The sequence below is a fragment of the Hippocampus zosterae genome, chromosome 3 (assembly GCF_025434085.1).
Source record: "Hippocampus zosterae strain Florida chromosome 3, ASM2543408v3, whole genome shotgun sequence".
NCBI lineage: Eukaryota > Metazoa > Chordata > Actinopteri > Syngnathiformes > Syngnathidae > Hippocampus > Hippocampus zosterae.
In genome coordinates, this window is record NC_067453.1 from 24,482,903 (window position 1) to 24,506,468 (window position 23,566).

The following is a 23,566-nucleotide window of genomic DNA, read 5'->3' on the forward strand; positions in this document are numbered from 1 at the left end:
AAAGACTGGTCCACAGACCTGAGGCGCCGGGCAGGGGTGTAGGGGCGTATGAGCTCAGAGAGGTAAGGTGGCGCGAGATTATTCAGAGATTTGAAAACAAAGAGGAGGATCTTAAAAATAATTCTAAAATGAATGGGGAGCCAGTGAAGGGATGCCAAAGTAGGAGTTATATGCTCCCTCTTACGAGTACCAGTCAAGAGGCGAGCAGCGGCATTCTGTACCAGCTGAAGGCGCTTGATGGAGGACTGGCTGACTCCAAAGTAAAGGGAAAAAACTACCTGTTAAGCCAAATTCGAAACTATTTTAACCGTGTGAGAAACGCAGTGCAATTTTCACACTTTCGGCTGCAGTCTTGGTTCGCTCCAGAGTCTTAACGAGGGACTTCATCAGAGGGAAGCAATCACTTTTTGGTGAAGCGAATGTCACTTGCTGCTGTTTTGGTTTGCCACAGAGATCAGCAGTCAAGCCTTGAGGCCTTTTCGAGTCCTGGTGCAACCTTGCCCATGGTTGGAAATTGCTTACAGCAGCCAAACAGGAAGTACCAGGGAGACATTTTTTCCTTCGGTTGGTCACTCGCCGTTAGCACGTTGAAATCACGCTGCCATTCCCTCTCCTATTGGAAAGGCTCTGGGTCGTGATTTGGACTTTTGATTCTGATAACAGTTCTCGTTGCTGGTTTTTTTAAAATGACGGTTTTGATGACTCGTTCTAGATTTTGGTTAAATTTTGCCAAGTTCTGCGCATTGGCTATTGCTCTTGATGGTTGGTTTGAATTCTGACTCTGCTGGTTCTCATTTCTGGCTCTCAATGTCAGTTTTGAGTCTGGATTCCATCTACAGATTTGTACTTCTGGTTTTGACTTCAGGTTCTAACTCTTGTTTCTAACTTCTGGTTTATAGTCTTGATTCTGACTGCTGGTTTTGATCTGTCTTGTGACTCTGTATACTGGCTCTCACATCAGTTCCTAAATCTGGTCATAGATCGTTCCCCATTTTGGTTCTGGCTGCTGTGTGTAACGTAACTCGTTTTGGCTTCTGGTTCTGACTGCCGGCTCTAGATGCATTCAAACTTCTAGATCTTGCCTCTAATTTTGGATAAGGGCTCTAATTTCTGAATCTGGTTGCTGGTTCGAAGTGCCGGGTCTACCACCTGGTTCTTGCTCGTGGTTCTGACATGCGGTTTTTGCTTCTGATTCCACCATTTGAATCTTTGTCTTAATTCTGATTTGTTTGTCCAAGTCATGATTTATGATCGGACTACTGGGTTTCAATCTGGGTCAATCAAGGTTCAGCCCTGTGAGGCAGAGTAGTTTTCTCGATGTTTCTAATGGCGATCACATGCTTCGCTGATAAATGAATGAACGAGTGAATGAATGAAGGAGTGCACTTGGCTGAGGAGTGTTTGATGGATCTGCCCTCAGGAAGTTTCCGGCGCTCCCAAGCAGAACAATTTTTTTTGACAGTGACCCGCTGACATCGCTCATTTGCTTCCACGCTCTCGGAAAGTATGCGAATGGAAAAGTTCCGGAATACTCAAGAGTCTCTGCAGCGGCTACGATATTTTTCACCCGCCACTTCATTAGGTACACGTACACACCGTGAATAAAAAATTGGTGGTGCGCCCTACGTGTGTTTGGAATGTTAGCAGTCCATTTCCCGCTTGTCAGAAAACGTTGTGAGATGACTGGACAGGGGGTACACATCTGGGATGATATCACTGGAAAAATTCCTCTCACAAAAGTAATATTTTAAACATTTAGCCCAGCTCAGTTAACTCACTGACTAATTAGATAACGGAAAACCCAACAGATGACTTGGCAAAATAAATAACACAAAAGTGCTCGTGTTTGCTGCATTCTGTCTAGCAACAGGCGGTTGCAGTGTCAACAGGCTTGTTCGTACTAAATCCTTCAAATCAGCAACATTTCGCTAAAGTTATTGTTGTTTTCAGAAAGTTATGTTGTGTCTGTGTTGGGTCACCGGGCAGCGCGTTGGCGCCATCGGGTCAAGGCGCCGACGCCTCATTGTCGGCCTTTTTCTACTGACATTAGCACGTTGACGATGGCGGCACGCGTGCCGCAACAAATGCGTACAACTCCGAGAGTCGAGTTGCAAATGGACGTGTGTTCAAGGAGTGCAGGTGGACACACACATGTGCGCACAGTCCTTTCACTTTCACGCACGCCCTCAAGCAAGCAACCTCTCCAGTTCACTGATCCCCAGTTCAAAGGTCACCCATTCCAGTGGGTCCATCGGCACCGACTTTATTTTGGTTCACAAACTTCAGCATACCTATCGTGAGCATTTTAGCATTAGATCAATCCTCATTTGAAATGGCATCCGACTTCGCAAATAAGCTATTAAATCTGTTATTGCTGTGCCTCCGTGATTTTCCTATTTAGATCGATAACTTACCGTGTTTCATTCCACCAACTTTGAACAATATTTTAACAATTCATTAGACATAGTACTTGGCGACAGTGCAAGATATAAAGTCTTTGCTAGCCAGGAAGCTGTCTTCCTCCGAGTTAGCATACCGACTGTTAGCACGTTCGCATTTAGTGAATTCTCAATAGATCAAGTCTAGTGCCCAACTACTGGCCATGATATGAAATCCTTCTACATATGAAAGCACTTCCCATATTCAGGTTGCAATCTTGCCTGACGTTAGCCATACCACCTGTTAGCCTGTTAGCGGTTTAACATTAGAAATAGTATCCTACTACAGGTCAAGATGTCCATTTAAGATGAGAGGCTGCTCGAGCACTGAAATGGACCCTTGACCACCGATTTTGCGGCCATCTTGTGTGAGAAAATCAATAGTACTGTTGTCCAGACTTTAAAAGTGTGCAAGGAGTCTTTTTTTTTTTTTGTGAACAATCCCTTGTGATATAATATCACACTAGGTGCTATCTGCTTTCATGTGTTGGGGGAGGTTGTGCGAGGCCTCCTGAGCTGCTCTAAGCCCCCCTTAGCTCGTCTTTCATCAGGCTGCGCTCGTAACGGAGCGCAGGGTTGTGATGCATCTTGGGAAGTCGCCGGGACACTTTTTCCCGACGAGTGCCACTTTTTCCCGAGAGCGTGGCAATGGCCCGCAAGTTTCTTGTTGTGTCTGCGCCCGCTGGAGCGTCGAATGAACCCAGCGAGCAGAACCAGAGTAGTTTGATCTCGAAAACACCCCCGCGAACCTTTTATGCTCGCCCCTCCTGATCTCTTTGTGTTTAGTCATGGCCTTCAGCAGTGGGCCTCGGCTTTCATTAATCATTAATGACCCACAAGGGAGTAGGGGCTTTTAAGGTCCTTGACCTGGCCGCTTGACCGCACCACAGCTTTGCTTGTTTTCTCGGCTTCACTGCATCATGACCTCTGCACGGATACACGGATAGGACGGGGATTGGCGGGAGTTTACAGGTACTGAAAGAACCCTTCATCTACACAGGGTGTGGGCAACCTACAGCAGAGGCAAATGATATATTCAGCTTTGAAGGAACTCTGGAAATGATAAAAAATGGCCCCTTGAAACCAAAGTGGAATACTTCCTGCACATTTATGGACATTAGATCTCGGGACGTTTTTGTGGTCGACTCTTTATGGACATGTCCATCATATTCCTTGTTGCTAAGTGAAACTGCCTTTGGGGGCTGCACACAAACACACACACACACACACACAAATCCCGAATACGAGGATGTCCCCATAGTATGTCTGCTTCAAAACAGAATGTCAGTCTTCTGGTGTCTTCTTGTGAATGGCTTATTAAAACCTTTGTGGGTGAGTTAGAAAATTACATTTCATATTGCGAGATGAAACTGACTTTGAGGCTGAATTTTTAAAGAATTTCGTAAGGCTCGCGTCTACCTAGGGAACATGTTTGTCTTTGAATTATACCTGGCCATTTTAAACCAAAATGGCAGACTCCCATTATCTTTCCTGGAGACTTTTTGTGGGTCTCCTCAAAATACAACCATTGATATGATAACCATTTTTTTTGTTGCCAAGTGGATTTGGCTTCGGCGTTTGTCTCTGCCTAACATTCTGGGGAGAATGACTGAAATAATGGTGAGCCACCTAATTTTTGCTGCTCTGCTCGGCCCACACAATGTGACTAAAATTCCAGAGTTTTCAAGTGTCACAATGAGCCTGAAATGACGGGTTGAAACCAAAATGGCTGACTTCCAACTTTATTTTCATGCATGACTTATTGAGACTTTTTTGTGGGTCCTGACAACCACAAAATATCATCTCACAGCGGCATAATTTATTTAATTTTCTTTGAATTCCAGGTTCATGTTAATACTAACCTATGACCTCTGACTTGGCTCAGGGGCTAAAGGTCATAGTTCAACATGATTTGTGCAGTATTGGAGCACTTGGAGCAGCACCTCAATGGACAGGGCGTGTTTTTTTGTCGGTTCCCACATTGTTATCTCAAAGGCCTCATTTGGCTTATTGGTCAATTTTATGTTTAATATTCATGAGGCATTCAGTTGTCAACCTTGACTCCTCATAATGTGCGCAACTGCACCTGTGCATCTCACATTTCTGTCAGGTTTGTCATGTGACTGATTGATGACAGTGGTCCAAAGTGTTCCCTACTTTCTCCTGCTTATTTTTTTCTCCCCCACCGTGCCGTCACCGTGGTCCCATCACCGCGGTCCCATCACCGCGGGGTGACCATGTGAGACACCAAACACCCCGCGCTTAACCGGTCGCTATTGTCCCAACTACAACGGTACCAGGATCGGGTTTCGGTATTTTTTTTTTTACACACCCACGGCCATTCGCATGTAAGAGGATATAGCGAGGTTTAATGTCAAAGAGTAATGGAGGGCTACAGTAACAAAAACACACCACCTGAGCCTCGAAAAATAAATTAATGGTGTTTCACTTCTTTTTGCACTTGTATGGCAGCAAAGAATGTTGGGGGCGAAAAAAGCAGTTGCCTGGCGCCAAATTAAGAATATCCAAACTAGAGACATTTGAGTGTCTGATGCCCGTCGTCTCTCTGCAGACCTCGCCCGACGAATGCGACCCGCACGAGGGCATCCACGAGGGCAAGGAGGGCAAATACCGCCTGCAGGTGACCCAGTTTGTGCAACGTCTGGAGTACTGGCACAAGGAGCTCACGGGAACCCTGGTGACCTCCATCAAGGTGCTGCCCGTCCATGGACACGCCGTCGCCTTTCTCGGCACTGCCGACGGACGCCTTATTCAGGTATGCAGGTCTGGCTAGTACTTTCCAGAACACCGTAACTTGATATATGCATCAATTCAACTCCAAACATGTTAATGAATCATGGATTTGTGCGTCAAAATATGTTCATGCGCACTGTCAGTGAATGAGGCCCATTGTGTGTTTGGACTGCAAGCACTGCCATCAAACTTTTAGTTGTGGGGTGATGTACTGTATCTGGAACGAAGGAAGACACCTTCCCTAATCGAGTTATTGTCTGAGTTTATGGGGGACGAACAAGACATTGCTGGTGGAGTTAGTACTTCTGAAAAGTCCAGAAAGGTTTTGGAACAGGTCCTGCACTGCTGAATATATTTCATTGGAATCTTTTCGTTCCAGGGACTTCACTTTCCAACTTTAGTTGGAAATGTTTCATTGAAAGAAAAAAAAAACCCACACGCACGCACACACATGCACAGTTTTTGGGGATGACAACCCTCAGCTTGATGCCTCCTCAGTGAGAATCCCGTGTCGATCTGCTCACGCCATGTTTGGCGAGTAGCGTGCACAAAGAACAGCTGGTTGTTGGCGTTTGCACCTGCTGCCTTTCTTTCAGCGTTTTAACGTATTTGAGTCCGAAAGTACAAGTCGCTGTTGCTAAAGACACTTCAAGTTCGAGTGGAGTCTCGCACGGCAAAACATTTTTGCCGTTGCGATGAGCCCTTACGCAATGACCAAATCTAAAATCTTTCATGCTGCCATCCGTCTTTGAGGCGCGTAGTCGCAATCGGATTAAAATATCTCTTCGAAGTTTGTTTTGGAAAGGCTGCTGTAAATAGCCCAAATCCTCTAAATGGGGCGCTTCGTGTGTCGAAGCAAGACTTCTCAGGACTCCTTTGTGGGTTAACTCATCATAAACATGCCAACAAAATTGCATGTTGCATAAATGAAACTTATCCTCAGGGGGTGGTATTTTCCAAGTGTTCCAAGCAAAGGGTCCCGACAAATGTCAGCTACCAACCAAACCTACTGTCTCTTTTCAAGAATGGCATTTTGAGACATTTTTTTGGTGGGTCTACTCAGAAAAGACATGCCTACCAAATTTTATGCTGAAATGAATTGATCTTTAGCAGCTGAATTTTCAAAATATTTATGGGGCACTAAATTAGTGTACTTTGTGAAGTTCAAACCAAAATTACAGATTTTTTTTGTGTGTTTTCATGCATGACTACCTGAGCCTTTTTTTTGCTGGACTACTAAAGATTGACATGCATTCAAATTTCATCTTACTAAATGAAACAGAATTTTCCAAAATGTTCGGCTCGCGTCGCCAAACCAAGCGAGTCGCCAAATTTATCGCCATACTCCGCCCACACTCGATGCCAAAAACTTTCAAAGCTTCCGGAATCGAACGTGACGCTTTCATCACATATACCATCTTCCAATTTAGTTGCAATCAGACCAAATCTCTCAAACTACCGTCCGTCTTTGACCGACGCCTGGAAATGCCACAAATGAGCTTGAAGTAGCCCCTTCGAACCAAAACAGCCTCGGATGGATTGTTTTACCGATGTTTCGTTATTTGTCCTCGTATTTTTGCCCCTGCGTGGCACAGACGGACAGTGAATTTGAAAAGACAGCTGCTGGAGAAAAACACACAGCAACAGCTGCACGGGACCCTCGCTGAGTTGGGAATGTCGTGCAAGGGAACGTGTCAGCGAAGACCGCCGCTCGCCCATTAACGTGCCGATCAGCGTGAACTCCCCCTCCCCCCGCTGCACCTCCTTCCACCCCACCCCGCCGCAACCCACCACTCCCGCCTTCTCCCATTGGCTACAGTAGACCGTACCGCCCTTTTCCGTGCAGCTGTTGCCTCTCCCCAGCTCGCTTGTGCTTCACCAACCCGTCAGCTCATTCACTTTCTACTCGCTGTATTGTTAAGATAATGGTCGTGTAAAGTATACCCCGTGAATATGCACAGGATACCGTATATTGTAATAATTAAGTGGCCGACAGCATGGCAGTCGGAGTGAGGGATTAAAAAAAATTATCGGGATAAAACAAAACTAAAATGAAAGATATGTTACAAATTGCTTCTAATATCTTTCAATGCGAAGCCTCAAAATGATTATTTGATGCCACATGAGGCAAAAAATATAAATAATAATAAGCTTGTGACGACATGGTTGCACATCTGTCAAGCATATCTGCGTCTGATTTGGAGCTCATTTGTATGTATTCTCAATACTTTGTCCAAGGACAAGCTTTGGAAATTGCCCAAAATGTCCGCTCTCAAACCAAAATGGCCGACTCACTGATTCATCATGGGTCCTTGAAACTTTCTTGTGGGTTCTTTCATGATATATATGTCCAACTTCATGTTGATCAGTGAAACATGTTCCCCCCTAAAGTTCAAACGAAGGCAAAAGCCATGAAATTGACTCAAAATGCCAGCTCCAAACCAAAATGGCCAACTCTCTGTGCTTTTTCCGCACGGTGTCCATGAAACTTTTTGGGCGTCTTGTTATGAAGGACCTAATTTCGTGTCGATCAGTCAAATGGATTTTTCATTATAGTTAGTTTTTATTTAGTTTTTGTACAATTCAATTCGTTTTAAAGTTTTTTAGAGCACGTTTGTTAGTTTTTATCAGTTAATTTTTTTGGGCGGGGATGCTTAGATTTATTATTTACTTTTTGTTAATTCATTTTAGTAATAGTTGATTTTTTTTTAATACACCGAGTACAGTGTTAAAGTTTCTACAGTGGATTCATCAATAAATAACATTTATATAGGTCACTAAGTATTGTGCAATACGACAATTCACCAACAACTGTTTACCTTTCGTCCGCACGGACAAACAGCAATACCAAAATAAATACATTTAAAATGAACCTTGAAAGCGCTTGTATATTAATTGACAAAGACAAAAATGAAGGATATTTTTGTAATAAATATAGTTACTTTTAGCTCCAGTTAGTTTTTAATTTAAGTTTCAGTTATTTCATGAATTTTCGTTGACTAAAGTAGCCTTAAGTTGGGAGCTGATTTTTTTTTTTCTTCATAAATTTTTAGCTGTTGCGTGGGTTTTGGTGGGTACATGTTTGGGACCTTTAAAATACATACATTGGTGACTTTTGTAATCGGGAGGAGGGGGTGGGGGTTACGTTTTCTGACAAGATGCGATTGTCTACATATTTCCTCATTCTCACACACATTGTCGAGCGTGCAACCTCCCCAGCGGTTCAACATAAGCTTTGCAACAGTGAGAATAATGGCCGCCTGGAGGAGTTAATGGTGGTGTGAATTACAGCTTATTGTATTAGACGGGTTGGGGAGAAGAGGTGGGGGGGGGGGGGGGGGTGCATGCTGGTGTTTGCCGAACAAACAGTGCGACCGCTGTGTTATTCCCACAGTGGACTCAAACCGAAGCGGAGGGGAGAAATGTTTCCTGAGCGCGCTGGCGGAGAGTCGGCGCAAGCAGGAAACTGAAATACAGCAAAGGCTGACAGCTTCAAACAATGAACGACACTCACGCCATCTTTTTGTCGTTTTGCGGCAAACGCAGGTGGTCAAGAGTTCACCAGTTCACAAGATCTTTGTCCCGTATTTCTTTAAAAAAATTCTGCTTGCTTTCTGACCCCGTTGGCCATTCTGATGCTGAAAATTGCACATTTTCGACTGGGGTTTTATCAGGTACTTGTGAAGTTTGCCGATACCAGCCCCTCCCCCCCCCAAAGTCATCGATAAAGTCTACCTTGGCAGTAGTTGGTGCCACTGCAGCCGTTCGACACATTGGTGAATCTTAAGTGCTTCAGAAAAAAAGTGAAAGGTGTTTGTTCACGATTGTCTGTCATTGAAATGTTGATATCTGCACTTGGTATCGAGTACTGAAAAGTGAATAGTCATCCTGGCATTGGTCTAGAAAAAAAAATTGGTGTCGATCATCCCTATTCACTCATATCTTGTTCAAAGGGATAGATAGGCAAAGCTATGCTTCACATTGAATGCAACACCTGACAAAGTGTGTGTGTGTGGGGGGGGGGGGGGTTTGTATGCGTTGATGTGTGGCGAAGAGCCTCTCACACGTTTTTTTTGCGTCCCTACCAGGTGCGCTTCTCCCGCTTGGCCTCGCCGCACGTCAACCTTCGCTTGGACTCGCAACCCGTCACGTCCTCTGCGACTCTGCTCGACGACCGGGGTGGCGGGGCACTGCTCGTGGCCACCGGCAACAAGGTGATGTCATTGACAATCAAAACAAATCGAATATGGATTGAATGTGAGAAACGTCTATTGGAGGTTGCAACTGGTAGAGGACATACGGACAATTAATGTTGAGTCCTCCAACATTTGAATCCTACCAGATCACCAAAGTGCCCCTGACTGGCCCGGGCTGTGGTCAGCTGACGTCCTGCACTTCCTGTCTACTGTCCTCACGGGTGACGGAGTGCGGCTGGTGCGACGGCCGCTGCACCCGAGCCCACCAGTGCCCCGCCTCCTCCGTCTGGACGCAGGACTACTGTGCGCCCGTCGTAACCAAGGTAACCGCCACAGGAAGGAACCTACATCCGCATGTCGCTTGACATATAGAAAGTAACCTCAAGGTAACTAGGAGCCCGAAAGAATCCATGGTAAAAAGAAACCTGAGCACGAAAGTAGTCTAGAAGTTACAGAGGTAGGAAGTAACAAAGACCTAAATTGTACAAGGAAGTAACGCATGCGCCAAGAAGTAACTCGAGGTTGTGAGTGTAACCTCAAGGTAATGGAGAAGCTTGTCCCATCAAGTAGCATAAAGAAGTAATTTGGGGTAAGAAGTGACCTAGAACTACCAGGAAGTAACTAGCACGTTGACATATTGTAACAGGAAGTATCTAGAAATGCAAAGTAACAGGGTTTAACTTTCACCAGGAATAAACTTCTGGTTAGAAGTGACCTGAGGTTGAATGTAAACTAGAAACACAAGGAAGTAACTTGTACTTCATATGAAGGTAAGATCAGAAGTAACTTGTACCAAGAAGTCGGAAACCTACAAGTAATCAAGATGTTACTTGAGTCAATCAGTAACAGGAGGTAGTTTACACTTACAGGTGACTCACTAGAAGTAAGCTAGAAGTAACTTCGATTAGAAAGTAACTGGAAGATGGTAAGTAACTTACAAATAACGAGAAGTTATTTGAGTTACTCAGTAACAGAATGCAACATACCAAAACAGCTTGAGCTGAGGACATTAACGAGGAGGTACCCTGTACCAGAAAGTAACTCCACCTAATAAGTAACCCAGGAGTATCATGGAGTAACTTCCATCTACACGTAATGTAACTAAGAAACAACCTGCGCCAGGAAGTAATTTAAAGTAGAAAGTAACCCAGAAGCAACACGGTGTAACTTGCGCCTGCAGTGAACGTAACGGTAAGTCACTTGCACTTAGAAGTAACTTAAAATAACCTCGTAAAAGAAAAAAAAAGGAATTAACTTGAGCACTTAGATGTAGTCAAGTAGCAAACTGTAACTTGAAGAAGCAAGTAACAGAGATAACTTGACCTTTCACGTAATATAACCAAGTAACAATCTCCATCAGGAGTAAAATGAAGGTAGGAAGTAACTCGGAAGTCACAGGACGTAACTCACAGCTACAGTAGAAGTAACAATAAGTCACCTGCACTTAGAAGCAAGACAGTGTAAGAAGAAGCCACTTCGGTGTTCGATATGTGTGCGTCCCGGACAGCAGGAAGTCGGTCCATGTTTGATGTGTGTCGAGTGCTGTGAAGCCGCGTGATGCCGTCACAAAGTCTGTTCCCAACCGTCTCAGATGACCTGCGCGTGGAATGCTCTTCGTAGAAGTGTTTGGACAGTATTCCATCAAGTAGTATTCCGTGGCCGTGTTCCAGGTCCGCTGTAGCTTCCCCGCCGACGCCCGTGTTGTTCTTGTGTCGTCCGCGCCGGGAGAAGATCGACACGCCGCTGCTTTCTTTACGGCCATGAAAAGAAAAAAAACTCATGAGAAAACACTTTTCATCTTCGTTTCAGGAACGGAATGTGCATCCGACATCAAAGGCACGACATTAGCAACACCTGCGCAAGCTAATCACATCCAAACAAAACATTTCAGTGTTTTGTTGACATTTGGAGACGCAGGTTCCATTTCTACACTTTGAAGATGTTCTTCACAAATTAATCATGCCATCAACGTTTTAAAATGTTACTTTATATGGACCAAAAAAAACCCTCACAGCAAGTAGGAAGTAACTAAGAAGTAACTAACTACAGCTACAAAGTAACTCGGGCCTTCGGGCAACTTGAAATCAAAAGAAGTAACTCATGCAAGGAAGTACCCCAAAAGTTAAGAACAAGAAGTTACTTTTACCAAGGAGTAACATGAAGCACAATATCGAGGAAGTAACTTGAGGTAGTGAGTCAACTAATAGTAATCGAAGTAGCTGCAACAATCAATGACCTGAGGTTGAAAGAAATTACTGCAAGTAACTATCGTCGAGATGTAACATCAGGTGCTAATTAACAGGGAATAATTTTCCACCAAGATGTAATTTGAAGTAGAAAGCAACTTGACGTAGGAGGTAACCTTAAAGTAACTTGAGGGAGGAAGTACCAGAGGAAATATCTTGCACCTATCAGTAACTTAAAGCAGGAAGAACAGTCGAGGTAACAGGAAGTAAACTTTCACCACAAGTCAGTTGAGGTTAGAAGTATCCTAGACGACGCCAAGAAGTAACTTGCAACGGGAAGGTGCTTGAGTTTGGAAGTACCCCAAAAGTACCTCGTAGAAGGGAGTAGTTTTCGGATCAGAAGTACACTAGATGTAACTTGGATAAAGAAGTAAGAAGGAGGTAACAACTACAACTAGCCAAAAAGTAACTTGCATTCAGATGTGACTTGAGGTGGAAAGTAACTAAGTAACTTTTCCCAGGAAACAACTTGAGGTAGGAAATACCTTCGAGGTAACAAGCCAGAAGGAAGATAAAGTAATAAGTAACCTAGAACTAACAAATATGTCACTTCTACCTGAAAATCCCACAGCACCAGAAAGTCACTTGAGGTCGAAATTACCCCAGAATTAACCTTGACCAGGAAGTAACATGAGGCAGGAGTAACGGCAAGTAACTAGTAGTAACTTGATATACATGCTGGGTTATTTTCTTTACCCGCTCGCTTGGTCGTGGTGCATTTGAGCAGATTGGGTTACTTTTACCCGATTCTGGATTAATTATTTTGACCTGTCACATTGGGTCGAATGTTGAATTTGAATCTGAAGAGCTGAAGCAGTTTGCCATCTTTTTAGAAGATGTTGATCATGTACTTCGCATTATTTTTAAGCACAACTATCCTTAGAATCTTGTAACCCGTTTCTTGGTAGCTTTAACTCACCAATATTGAGTAGGTTTTCATATTTTTTTTTCTTTTTATCAATATGCTGGCTCAAATCCTCAACCCCGGGGCGCTGGTTTTAAATAACCCACTCAGTCCCCTTTTGGACCCAGCACTGGGTTTGCGACTTCACCCAATTTGGGTTACTTTTAACCCAACAGTTCTAAGAGTGTCATAAGTAACCGAGAACTAACCGAAAAGGCACCTTTACCAGAAACTTAAATGGGGTGTGAAGTCCCCCAGAGGTTCTCTCTCCAAAGAACTCCAAGGTGTACGACGAGAATATCTTTTCTCAGGTTTCTCCATCATCCGGGCCTCTGCGCGGCTCCACCGTGGTGACTGTTTGCGGCCAAAACTTCGGGTTCGACCGGACAGAGAGTTTCAAGGCGTCGCTTGTGAGTGTGGAGCTGGCCGGCGCCCCCTGCAAGCTTCCCAGACAGGACAATCTCAACAGGTCTGTGTGTGTGTGTGTGTGTGTGCGTGTGTTTGTGTGTGTGTGTGTGTGTGTGTGTGTGTGTGTGTCTGTCTGTTGATGCGACAAAGAGGTCCTATAGGAGCGGCTTTAATGGAGCTTATTGTGTGTGTTAAAAAAGGAATGTTAAGAAGCAGCCCCCGCCCCCGAATCCCATCCCTGCCCCCCCCCCTATTCCCATCCCAGATTTCCACATTCAGCACATGATTCCACTAAGTGGAAAATTGCTGGGGAAAAAATCGGCATCCTGACTTCCCACTCTTGTTAACAAATAAATAAATAAATGCATAAATCTGCCAATTAAAAAGCAAAAAAAAAAAAAAAAAAACTAAAGTCCCTTCCCCGTCTTTCCCTGTTGCATTCCTCTAGAACGTGATGATGTTGATTGGATTAGGAGCATACTAAGTCTTGTGTCTTTGGGGTGGGGGGTGTGTTGTGTTTTTAGGTGGACTGAGATGCAGTGTTCCCCCGTCTTCGCTGGGAACTTCACCCCGTCGGGACATGCCATCAAGGTCACCAGTGGACACAAGGTCGTACACATGGAGGGCGCCTTCACCTTCGTGGTAAGAGCACTGGCGCGTATCCATAAAAGTAATTGGTATCGACTTAAAAAATCTCAATATGAAGAAGTTAGAAGTAACGTATTGTAAATTTAACTTGCAGAACTTAAATAGAGAAGTGTCTCAATCCAGAAGTAACTCAAACTTGTGACTTGTGTAATTTAGGAGCAAAGTAGTTTAAGTCTACCCATCAATTGTATCCTGAAGTTACATGCATCCGGATGGAACTTGTATCAAAAAGTAAAAAAGTAACAATGTCCAAAAATGATGGATCTTAATGAAACGCTCCAGTCTCTGCATGTGAGAGTCTGGGTGTGAGCTGTGGCCGGCAGAAGCTCCTGCACCAGTGTGACTGTTGCATTTTACTCCTCTCCCACTGTCCCACTTGCAAGTAAAACCTCCAAAAATGGATCCCTTTAAAAAACAAAAACATGCTCGAGTGGAGAAACTCTTTAAATTGTGTTGACAAGGAACCTTAGAAGTATGCCACACATAATTTGTCTACAAAACCTGGCCCTTTCAAGCGTGATCTCTGACTACAGGATCCGGTAATTGACAAGATCTTCCCGACGTTCGGGCCCAAGTCCGGCGGCACCATGCTGACCATCACGGGATCTTACCTGGACGCCGGCAACAAACAAGAGGTCACCGTGGGCAAGGCGGAGTGTATAATCCAGAGGTGAATCGCTAACTTCACATACTAGTGACCTGATTTATTGCGATTTTTGTCTGCTGAATGACACAAGAAGGAGTCATGCCGTATCACTAATGATAACCTTCTAACGCTACTACAAGTCTCTTTCCTTGCATCTGGATCATTTTAGTGCCCTGACGATTGAGATGACTTTTTAGCACGTGCTGTCCTGAGTTTCAAATGCGCTCAGGACAAGTTACTTCAAACATAACAAAAAATGGAATGCGTTTTCTGGCTCCTCCCAAATTATCTGAGCAATCGATTTATTTTCTGTGACTCAGTATTTTGTTGGTTTGCCTCTTCCATTCACACTTCCAATTCCACCACTTTTACACCTGATGCGAACAGCAGGCGCAATCAATTGGAGTGAGTCAGCGGGCAAATGAACGGCTGCGATTTGGGATCTGAGTCAAACCAAATTCTATAGGGGAAACTTGTCCGCCCACAGTTTGACGTCAACCATGCTCACCTGCAAGACGCCTCAGCACGCCGTACCGTCGCCGCAGCCTGTCAAGCTGACGGTGGACTCTGTGGAGCGCCACGCCCCCTCGCCATTCACCTACAACCAGGACCCTCTCATCAATAGCATCCAGCCGTCACGCTCCTTCATCAGGTGACACACTTTTATTGTTATTATTACTACGTTTAAAAAAAATCTATTCAAATTGAGTTTCATCTAATATTTTACATGCAATTAAACAGGAGCTCCCGTGATCAAATTGAATTGAATTCAAAGCGTAATGCAATATTTTATGTTCAGTTATGCTGATGTTTGATTGAATATATTTAAATGTATATTTTCATTTCTTTTTTCCAGTTGATTATATATTTTTGAGATTTAATTTGATTTGTGGCTATATTTAATTTTATAGTTTATTTCATTTTGTTTTATATTTTCACCACATTTTGTTCCATTTTATCTTCAATTTGTTTAATTTGATATTTAATTTATTTTACTTGATTCTATTTTTCATGTTTTCTATTTTCCATTTTATTTAGTTATATTTATTTCATGTTTCATTTGATATTGTATTTAGTTGTTTTCTTTTGTTTTATGCTCAATTACCTACTACTACAGATCTACTACTTATACTGCTATGAATAATAATAATACACAATGTAATGAAAGTCCATGTAATTGCATCCCCATGCAGTTTTATTTCAAGTAGTTACTTTAATATGTAATCCCCAAAAAGTTTATACCCACATTTTAATCTCAAGTTTTAATTCACTGTTATTTAATTTCTACATTTTGTTAGATATTTCCATATATATTTTATGTTATTTCCTCCATGCAACTTAGTTAAATTAGATTAAACAACTAACAGAATCCAATTAGTTTTTTCCTCCATTTAGTTTCCATTTTTTAAATTGAATTTAAATTCATGTCGTTTTGTATGCGCGGCACGTTTTCTTCATCAAAGTTGACTTTTGCTGAGCGCGAATGTAACATGCCGACCTGACAGCCCGAAGAGGAAGCGTGTGGGAGGTGACGAGTGGCTAAAAGCGCTAACGCTAACAGCTTGGAACTCCCTGTGGGCATCTCGCGTATCTCCACCGCTACACCGATGCTAACGCTAATATCCGCTTCTCCTCCCGCAGTGGAGGCTGCACTCTGTCTGCTCATGGCTTCTTCCTGCAGTCGGGCCTCCAGCCGCAGATGGTCCTCTCTACTGGACAGGATGCCGTCGTCTTCCACGTGGTGAGTACTCAAGTGATAACTCGAATACATGTGGATGTTAGTTTTTTTTTCCCCCCCAATCAGATTTCAGCATCTCACTGTTGCCATGCCAATCTTATCTTTCCAGAGCCTTCACAATCAGAGGCACTGGCTAATGTAACTTAAACAATATTAGTGTCGGGACGGTTTCTTTAACTAATCTGATTTCAAATTCCTCCTCACAGAAGTCATTTGTAGCAGGAAGTAACTTGCACCTCAAAATAACTGAGAGTAGAAAATAATCCAGAAAATAAACTGATGACATCATAATACCAAAGAGTAACCCGGACTGTTCCTTGTGGTTTCTCCACTCACTCCAACTGTCAATTTACCTTCAAATTTGTCAGTAATTACTCGCAACAAGACACTCTCGCTGAAGCGCAAGTAGACGATGAATAGCACCGGGAAAGGAAATGAAGTGTAGCCTTGCGCGTGCGGCGCATGGAATTGTCATCAGGGGTCCTCACGCCCACTTGGAGGAAAAAAGACTCTGGTGTGTTGATGTGGACGGAAAAGAGACAAAGTTAAATGGGAGACGGGTGGGGCAGCGCAAAGACAGGAAACGTCTGCTCCGCTTGTCATTCAAGTCAAGTAGCTCGGCAAGGCCTTCAGGATGTTCGGGATCTCCTCGGCCTGGCTGGCCACACTTAAAACTACTTAGGCACACAAATGCGCGAATCGGGTCTGCGTGAGAGCCCATCGAGCTGCTTCGAAATACAGGCACAGGGCTTAATATACCTGTATATATGACATATATACTGTATATATATATATATGTGTGTGTGTGTGTATATATATATATATATATATACATTGTGCTGAGATCAAATTTGTATATCCGATATTTTTTTTCTTTCATCCATGAAACGTAATCATTTTGCATGGATTATTTATTTCATAAGCAATTTTGCTTTTATGATCGGGGATTAAAGGACAAATGTTTTTGTTCAAAAAAAAAAAAGAAAAGAAAACAACAACAACTGTATTAATGTCCCTGTACGGTTCATGAATTAGTCCATCGATCATCAGCATCAATGCGTCGGCCCAAAGTTCGTGTACCTATTGAAGTGTGCAGTGAGCGCAGAGGAAGCTCCCGTGCATGTGAACTTGGGATGATCCAATCAAGTATTCCCACATCAGACGCAAGGCTCTGGCGGATTGAGTTACGCTCCAGTTGGCGCGCCAGTGAAGGCGTTGAAGGTCTTTGAAAGGGAAAAAAAGACACTCTTTATTGGCTCCGCAACAACTCAATAACATTCCACGTTAACAAGGCCTTTTTTTACCTCTCCTCTCCTTGTTACAGAGGCCTCCACCAAACGCCATTGTCGTCTTCCTCCCGCGTATGACAACGTGCAAGCACAAGCATGCTTAATTTGACGAAACTCTGTGATTGTGTGTGTGTGTGTGTTTGCCTGCAGGAGGCTGTGTGGACGACATGTCGCAATGCTCTTTGGGGATCTTATCTGTCACTGGGGCTCCTGGCGAGAGATAATTTGGCAAACAAACACATTACAACATGTCATCACACGTGTGCGCGCGCACACAAACATACGCGCACAATGCGATGGCCACTGTGTGACCCGGGATGGAGGAGTTTTCCTACTTCCTATGGGAAAGTCTTGGACTGTTTTGTCTATTTGCGCTCCTACCGCGTGCATTTACCAAGCTAAAAGCCTTGTTATGGAAGTTGCCGTTTTCCCCAGAGGGGTGCTGAGTGCTGAGCTGTGCCTTGGAGGAGGTCATTTGCATACCCTGCGGAGAGTGACGTGTCAACACTTGACGTTTTTTTTATCGGGGGTGGGGGCTTCTTTTGTAATTTTTGAGTTGAAGTGCAGAGCAGCACCTGCCGGGTGACGATCCCTCAAACCACTCAGAGCAGGGTGAGCGTGTTGATACTTATTCACGAAAGTGTGTATCCTGTCATGCGTACTGAGAAGTAACTGCGGGTAGAAGGGAGTTGAGGTTTGAAGTAATTGGGAAGTAATTTGTACCAGGGAGTAACATGCACTTCGTAGTGACTACAGTAACGACCTAACTCGACCAGTTTGGGGCATGTTACTAGCAATAGTTACAAATTACTTCATCCAAAAATAATTAGTTACTCAGCAAAGTAATAATGATCTTTTTCTACAAATATGTCTATATATCTATAGTGTCAATTATGTTTAGAAGAGCTCAAGAAATAAAAATGTTGGCATTTATTTGAACTCAATTAATTAAATTAAATCGAGATAATCCATCCACCTCACTTTTGTGTGACACGTCAATATGCCGATTATTGCCCAGGTGTGCCTTCGACTGCCCGCAGTAAAAGGCCGCTCTAAAATTTGCAGTTTTACTGTATTGCCTGAAAGCCATCTTGTGGGAAGTTCATCTTCCTAACACCGCCGCGTGAAGATATCACCCCCCGCCCCATCCCCTCCATCCAAATAAAAAAAAAAAACAACAAATCAAAAACGCAGCGTTATGGCCAAGGGGTGAAAGGGGATCTGCCGGAATGCTCCGTCCGTCTTAATGTTCCCACATGCATAAAAGAGATTTGACATTTCCTCTCCAGTACCAGCGGAGGTTCCTGTACCATCCGTTTTGGGTCTGTCTGAGAAAAGGCAGTGTTTTCTTTCACAATGTGAACATTTAGCTGCAAAACCGAGTGCGATTGTGCATTGAAAATATCAACAATGGAGCAAATGTATCACCTGACAGGACAAAAGACGCCAACAACAAACTAACCTTTTCATCCATCTACTCCGCGCAGGGGCAAAATTTCCTTTTTTTTTCCAGTTGCACAAAGCAAGTGCTGGGTCCCAAAAAAATCACTTGAACTGCTAAACAATTCCTCTTAGCTCAACGAACAGGCGAGACATTTGCAAACAGATGCTTCTCAATATTTCCAGCGATGGTAAATGAACAAAATGACATCCTTCCAGGCTTTGTGTCCTTGAGCTCTGCCTGGAGCTTTGGTATTGTCCTGGACATGGTTTTGAGATTCAATACTTACTCAATACCGTTGTCATGAAGCTCCTCTTACCAACGTCTCAGTGATGAGGACCCCTCGACTCAGTTCCATGAGAAATCAACTTGCAAGAGTATTTCATGAGACAGCCCAGGCCAACATTGCTCCATAATGACGCATGTTTTTGCCTGCTCTAGTCTACTGTAACTCTGTTTACTGACCAGTCTCTGTCTGTTCAGTGGCACTGTCGCGAGTTGCAATTCTTTGGTTCTGGCTCCGTTAAATTTAGGTTCCACTATATTTTTATACCATTCTTACAAATGGACAAAAAAAGGTGGAAAAACGGCTTTGACAGAGGTAAATTGTAATCTACTTGATTGTACATGTTATGAAACATTTCTTCACTCTACCCACATACAGAGTTGTGTCTATGGTGAAAACCGCACCTCTATCCAGTGCACCACACCCTCCCTGGCGAAGCTGGCTCTGCCACCGCCGGTGGTCACCAAGGTGGCCTTCATCCTGGACGGGTACGCCACCGACCAGTGGGACCTAATATACGTGGAGGACCCCCTCTTCCAGGACCCCAAGCTCACATCCAAGGACAACAAGAGCGTCGTGGAGCTCAAGGTGAGACCTGAGTGAAAAGCTTTGAAAATTCAGCACCCAGAACCAGTTTCACGGCTTAGGTAAGAATGTCTGTCAAGAGTAGACCCACAAAAAAAGTTTCAGGAAGCCTCATAAGTTTCAGAATGCCTCATAAGACACGGAAAGTTTTCCATTGTTGTTTGACGCGGACAGTTTAGGCTAGTTTCAAGGAATCCTTGCCCGCTGCCAGTTTCACTTAACATCACAAAAAGGTGCAAGACATGCCAATAATGAGTAGACCCACAAAAAAGTCTCACGAAGCCATGCCTCAAAAGGCATATGAGGTCTGGCATTTTGGTTTCCAGACATTTTAGTCTTATTTGCCCCCAGGAATGTTTTGGAAATTCATTCATTCCTGAAAGTCAGTTTCACTTTGCAACAAGAAATTTGGTAGGCATGTCAATAAGGAGTAGACCCACCAAAAAGTCTCAATAAGCCATGCCCTAAAACACACTAGAAATCGTCCATTTTGGTCTGAAGCAGTCCATGTAGGTTTTCTTTGCCAATGCTGCAGAGTTCTTCCACAACAGATTTTGTCAATTTGCTACCAATTTTGAAGATAACGGACAGACAACACTAAGTGGTGTAGTAATATTTTTTTTGTCTTTGCCTGTGCCTCGAACATGGTAATGAAGTTTGGTGTATTTCCAAAAGCTCCAAAAGATAGCCAAATGTGTCCAAATGCTAAGATAGTTTGGTGTTTACGATGTGGCTGACTTGCATGCACGCTCACGAACATTCCCAAGTGCACACCCGTTTGGGTCACGCCGGGAAGGAAACAATACAGAAACAAAAACAGGAAGTGGAGTCTGTTTCCCATCGTTTTTTTTTCCTTTTTTTTTTTTGGTCAAGTCTCAGTGGCCCAACCTTCATGTCTGCATGTGCATTGTTGTTGCTGCCAAGGTCAAACCTCTTGACATTGTCAAATGAATTTAACACAATGAAACAGATTTTTTTTCTTTCTTCGTTTTTATTATTATTATTTTTTTTTTTTTTTTTACAGTTTAATTCGCTGACCGCAGTAGATGCTTGAAGGCAGCTGCTCTCAAAGATTTTTTTCCCAGGGGTGACCTTGGCCCTGTGGTTAAATCCACCTCATTCCTTCACTTTTTATTATAGCCAAACTTCACACAAACGAAGCAGCATCTGATAAGGTTGAATGGTGCGCTCACTTAGCATAGTCTCAATACTGCCAGCTGCCACACACGCACACACACGTATGAGCTAGTAAGGAGTGGACAAAATCCATCCTTGTCACTTGCAGTCGAGTAATTTAAAGTTCTATGGCTGAAATCAAATCTAGGGGATTTGTATGTTGTTTATTTATATAGCAATTTCTGGATTTTTTTCTTTAACAGAAATTTGGGTTTTCCTCAGAATAGGGCATGTTGTCATGACTTTTTTTAACATCCGCAGACGCGCAAAGCTCGAAATAAGCGGTTTCGCGTTGCTGTTTGCGTGTCATTAAAACAGACTGAATAGCATAATTGAGAATCGCAGATTTTTAAGTTTTTCCCATGACTAAAATTGCCTTCGCAGCCCCAAAATAATATTCCCTTAACGTCACCTATTCGGTCAAGATTGAGGTAAGCGGCGGTGCTGCTTCTGCCACACCAGCTAGCAAGAAATCTGCGTTGGCCAGTTGGCTAGTTCATGCGACGGGGACTTTGCGAGGTTACTTCTAAGTAATTCTTGCTTCCATGGCTGTGAGTGAGTACAGTATTTGATTTGGAAAGATGGAGAAGGCAGCCATGCTAATTGCTAAGCTATTTGTTTGTTTTCTTTGTAGTAAATCTAAAATAATTTAAACATTACATTCACATTAAACTAATGTTCTTCATAAAAAGCAATTATATAAAAGTTGTTGGGGTTTTTTTGTTTGTTTTTTTTTTTTGCACACACCAAAAAAAAATTTCTTAAGTCAGTGTATGCGTCTGTGTGTGTGTGTGGGAACAGGTGTGAGCCTCCACTCTGTGTCAAATCTGGAAATCCTGAGCTGTCACGCTAGGAATGTGATCATTCTTTTTATTGCCTTCTGCTGTATTCAAAAAAGCATGCCACTATAATATGTGTGTGTGTGCGTGTGTGCGTGTGTGCGCGTGTGCGCGTGTGTGTGTGAAGGGTGTAAGAAAAACAAAAGTGAGTAAGAAAGTGAGAACGAGCAGAGGGTGACTGGTGTGTTGTCGCCAGACTAGAATAAGCTACGCAACAAATTGTCTCCATGGTGATTATTGAATGGGACTTTTGCTTTTGGCCTTGTTAAAATATTGCCTGGTATGCTTAGTTACTCAACTGCAGATGGAGAAGGTGTCAACAATCAACATTTGCAGTTTTTTTAATTTTCCCCCTAAAATTGATTAATTCAAATGTATTTCATATTTTTTCTTTATACCTGTGAAATAAAATAAATGTTGCTGATAAAAATCCATATTTTGATTTAGCTTTTGACAATGAAACACTTAACCTGTGCAGTTGATTTGTAAATAATACAATTAAAAATGTTCAAAAAATACACAGTTACAGATTATGCATGAAATGTGTTTTATTTCTTGTGTCAAATGATTGATAAATAAATTACAATTCAACTCAATCAAAATATAATTTGCATGAACTATTTTTGATTTATATTAAAGAAACATTTGTTTATCATCAGTAGTTATGAACCTGTTTTAAAGTCGTTGATAATTGATTACGGTTCAATCATTTATGAAGAATAAAATTTTCAAGTGAGCATGAAATATTCATTCATCAAAATAAACTTCATATTAGAAGAATTTTTAAAATATTACACCTAAAAATATATTTTTATATGAACTGGACATTAAATGTTTTTTGTTTAAAGATTAATGGTTGAATGATTGCAATTAACAATTATGAACGAGAATTCAATATTTTGATTTGTTGTAAATAATAAAACCTGAAAGTTTTTTCTATTAAAAAAATTATGTTCTTTCAACAATTTGTATTTATTGCATAACATAGATTTATGTAATTATTCAACTGATTATACACAAGATTAAAAAAAAGAGAGATATTATCATGATTGAAATACAGTATGTTTGGTAAATTGTCAATTATTATTTCTTAAATTACATTATTATTATATTAAATAATAAAATTCTAAACTAGATTTGTTCTAATATTTTAAAATATACATAAAATAAATGTGTTTAAAGTACAGGGAAGACTCCCAGGGAAGAAACCACATTTGATTTCCCCTGTTGTAGTGCTGCTGTTTTGGTTGGCAACAGAGTTGTCTAATCGTACTGCGGCTCCGACAGGGCGACCGCATGGACCGCGAGGCCATGAAATGCCAGGTGCTAACCGTGTCCAACCGCAGCTGCGAGACCCTCACGCTGGTGGGCAACACGCTGGAGTGCACCGTCCCCAACGAGCTGCAGGCGGCCACCGCCAAGGGGCTGCAGGTGGAGGTGAGCCGCCATTGGCCATCTTGTGAGGGGAGGGGGGGAGCAAGAGTGAAGAACATTTAGAGAATGTTATTCAAAAATATGTTTAAAAAAGAAAAATGGTTTAAAATGGGTGACATTTATTTTTATGGCATAGTGTAATATCTTTGAATGTTCTGAACCCCTGCCTCAATGCCCATGTTGTTATTCAACGTTTAATAAATCAGACAGCTAGCATAAAGCTAACAAAAGCAGACTTCAGACAGGAAATGCACCCAGCCGACCTGTATATATCTCAGGGCTAATATCCTTTAGCTGTATTCACACGCACATACACACACACACACGCACACACAAACACACAAATCTGAAGCCAAAGTGGTAACCTCATATCCACTAAACTTAATAAAAGCAGAGGCAATATCACTGATGTAATGATGTAATCTGACCTCAGACAACTGCATCTCCGTGTGTGTGTGTGCGCGTGTGTGTGCGCGCGTGTGTAAATACTCTGTCAATATGACCGGCTGTATAAGGTGCACTGGGATCAGTGGTCCGA

The 23,566-nt window shown here is 42.7% G+C and overlaps 1 protein-coding gene across 1 annotated transcript in view; it reads left to right on the plus strand.

The window, feature by feature from the left end:
* Nucleotides 1–23,566, plus strand: part of met (MET proto-oncogene, receptor tyrosine kinase) — a 48,848-nt gene that overhangs the window by 16,291 nt on the left and 8,991 nt on the right. The window contains exons 4-13 of the mRNA XM_052061216.1: nt 5,011–5,214; nt 9,281–9,406; nt 9,535–9,711; nt 12,850–13,007; nt 13,471–13,588; nt 14,128–14,264; nt 14,728–14,892; nt 15,882–15,981; nt 19,373–19,582; nt 22,882–23,031. Coding sequence (XP_051917176.1) covers nt 5,011–5,214; nt 9,281–9,406; nt 9,535–9,711; nt 12,850–13,007; nt 13,471–13,588; nt 14,128–14,264; nt 14,728–14,892; nt 15,882–15,981; nt 19,373–19,582; nt 22,882–23,031 — 1,545 coding nt within the window. The remainder of the gene's footprint in view (nt 1–5,010; nt 5,215–9,280; nt 9,407–9,534; nt 9,712–12,849; nt 13,008–13,470; nt 13,589–14,127; nt 14,265–14,727; nt 14,893–15,881; nt 15,982–19,372; nt 19,583–22,881; nt 23,032–23,566) is intronic.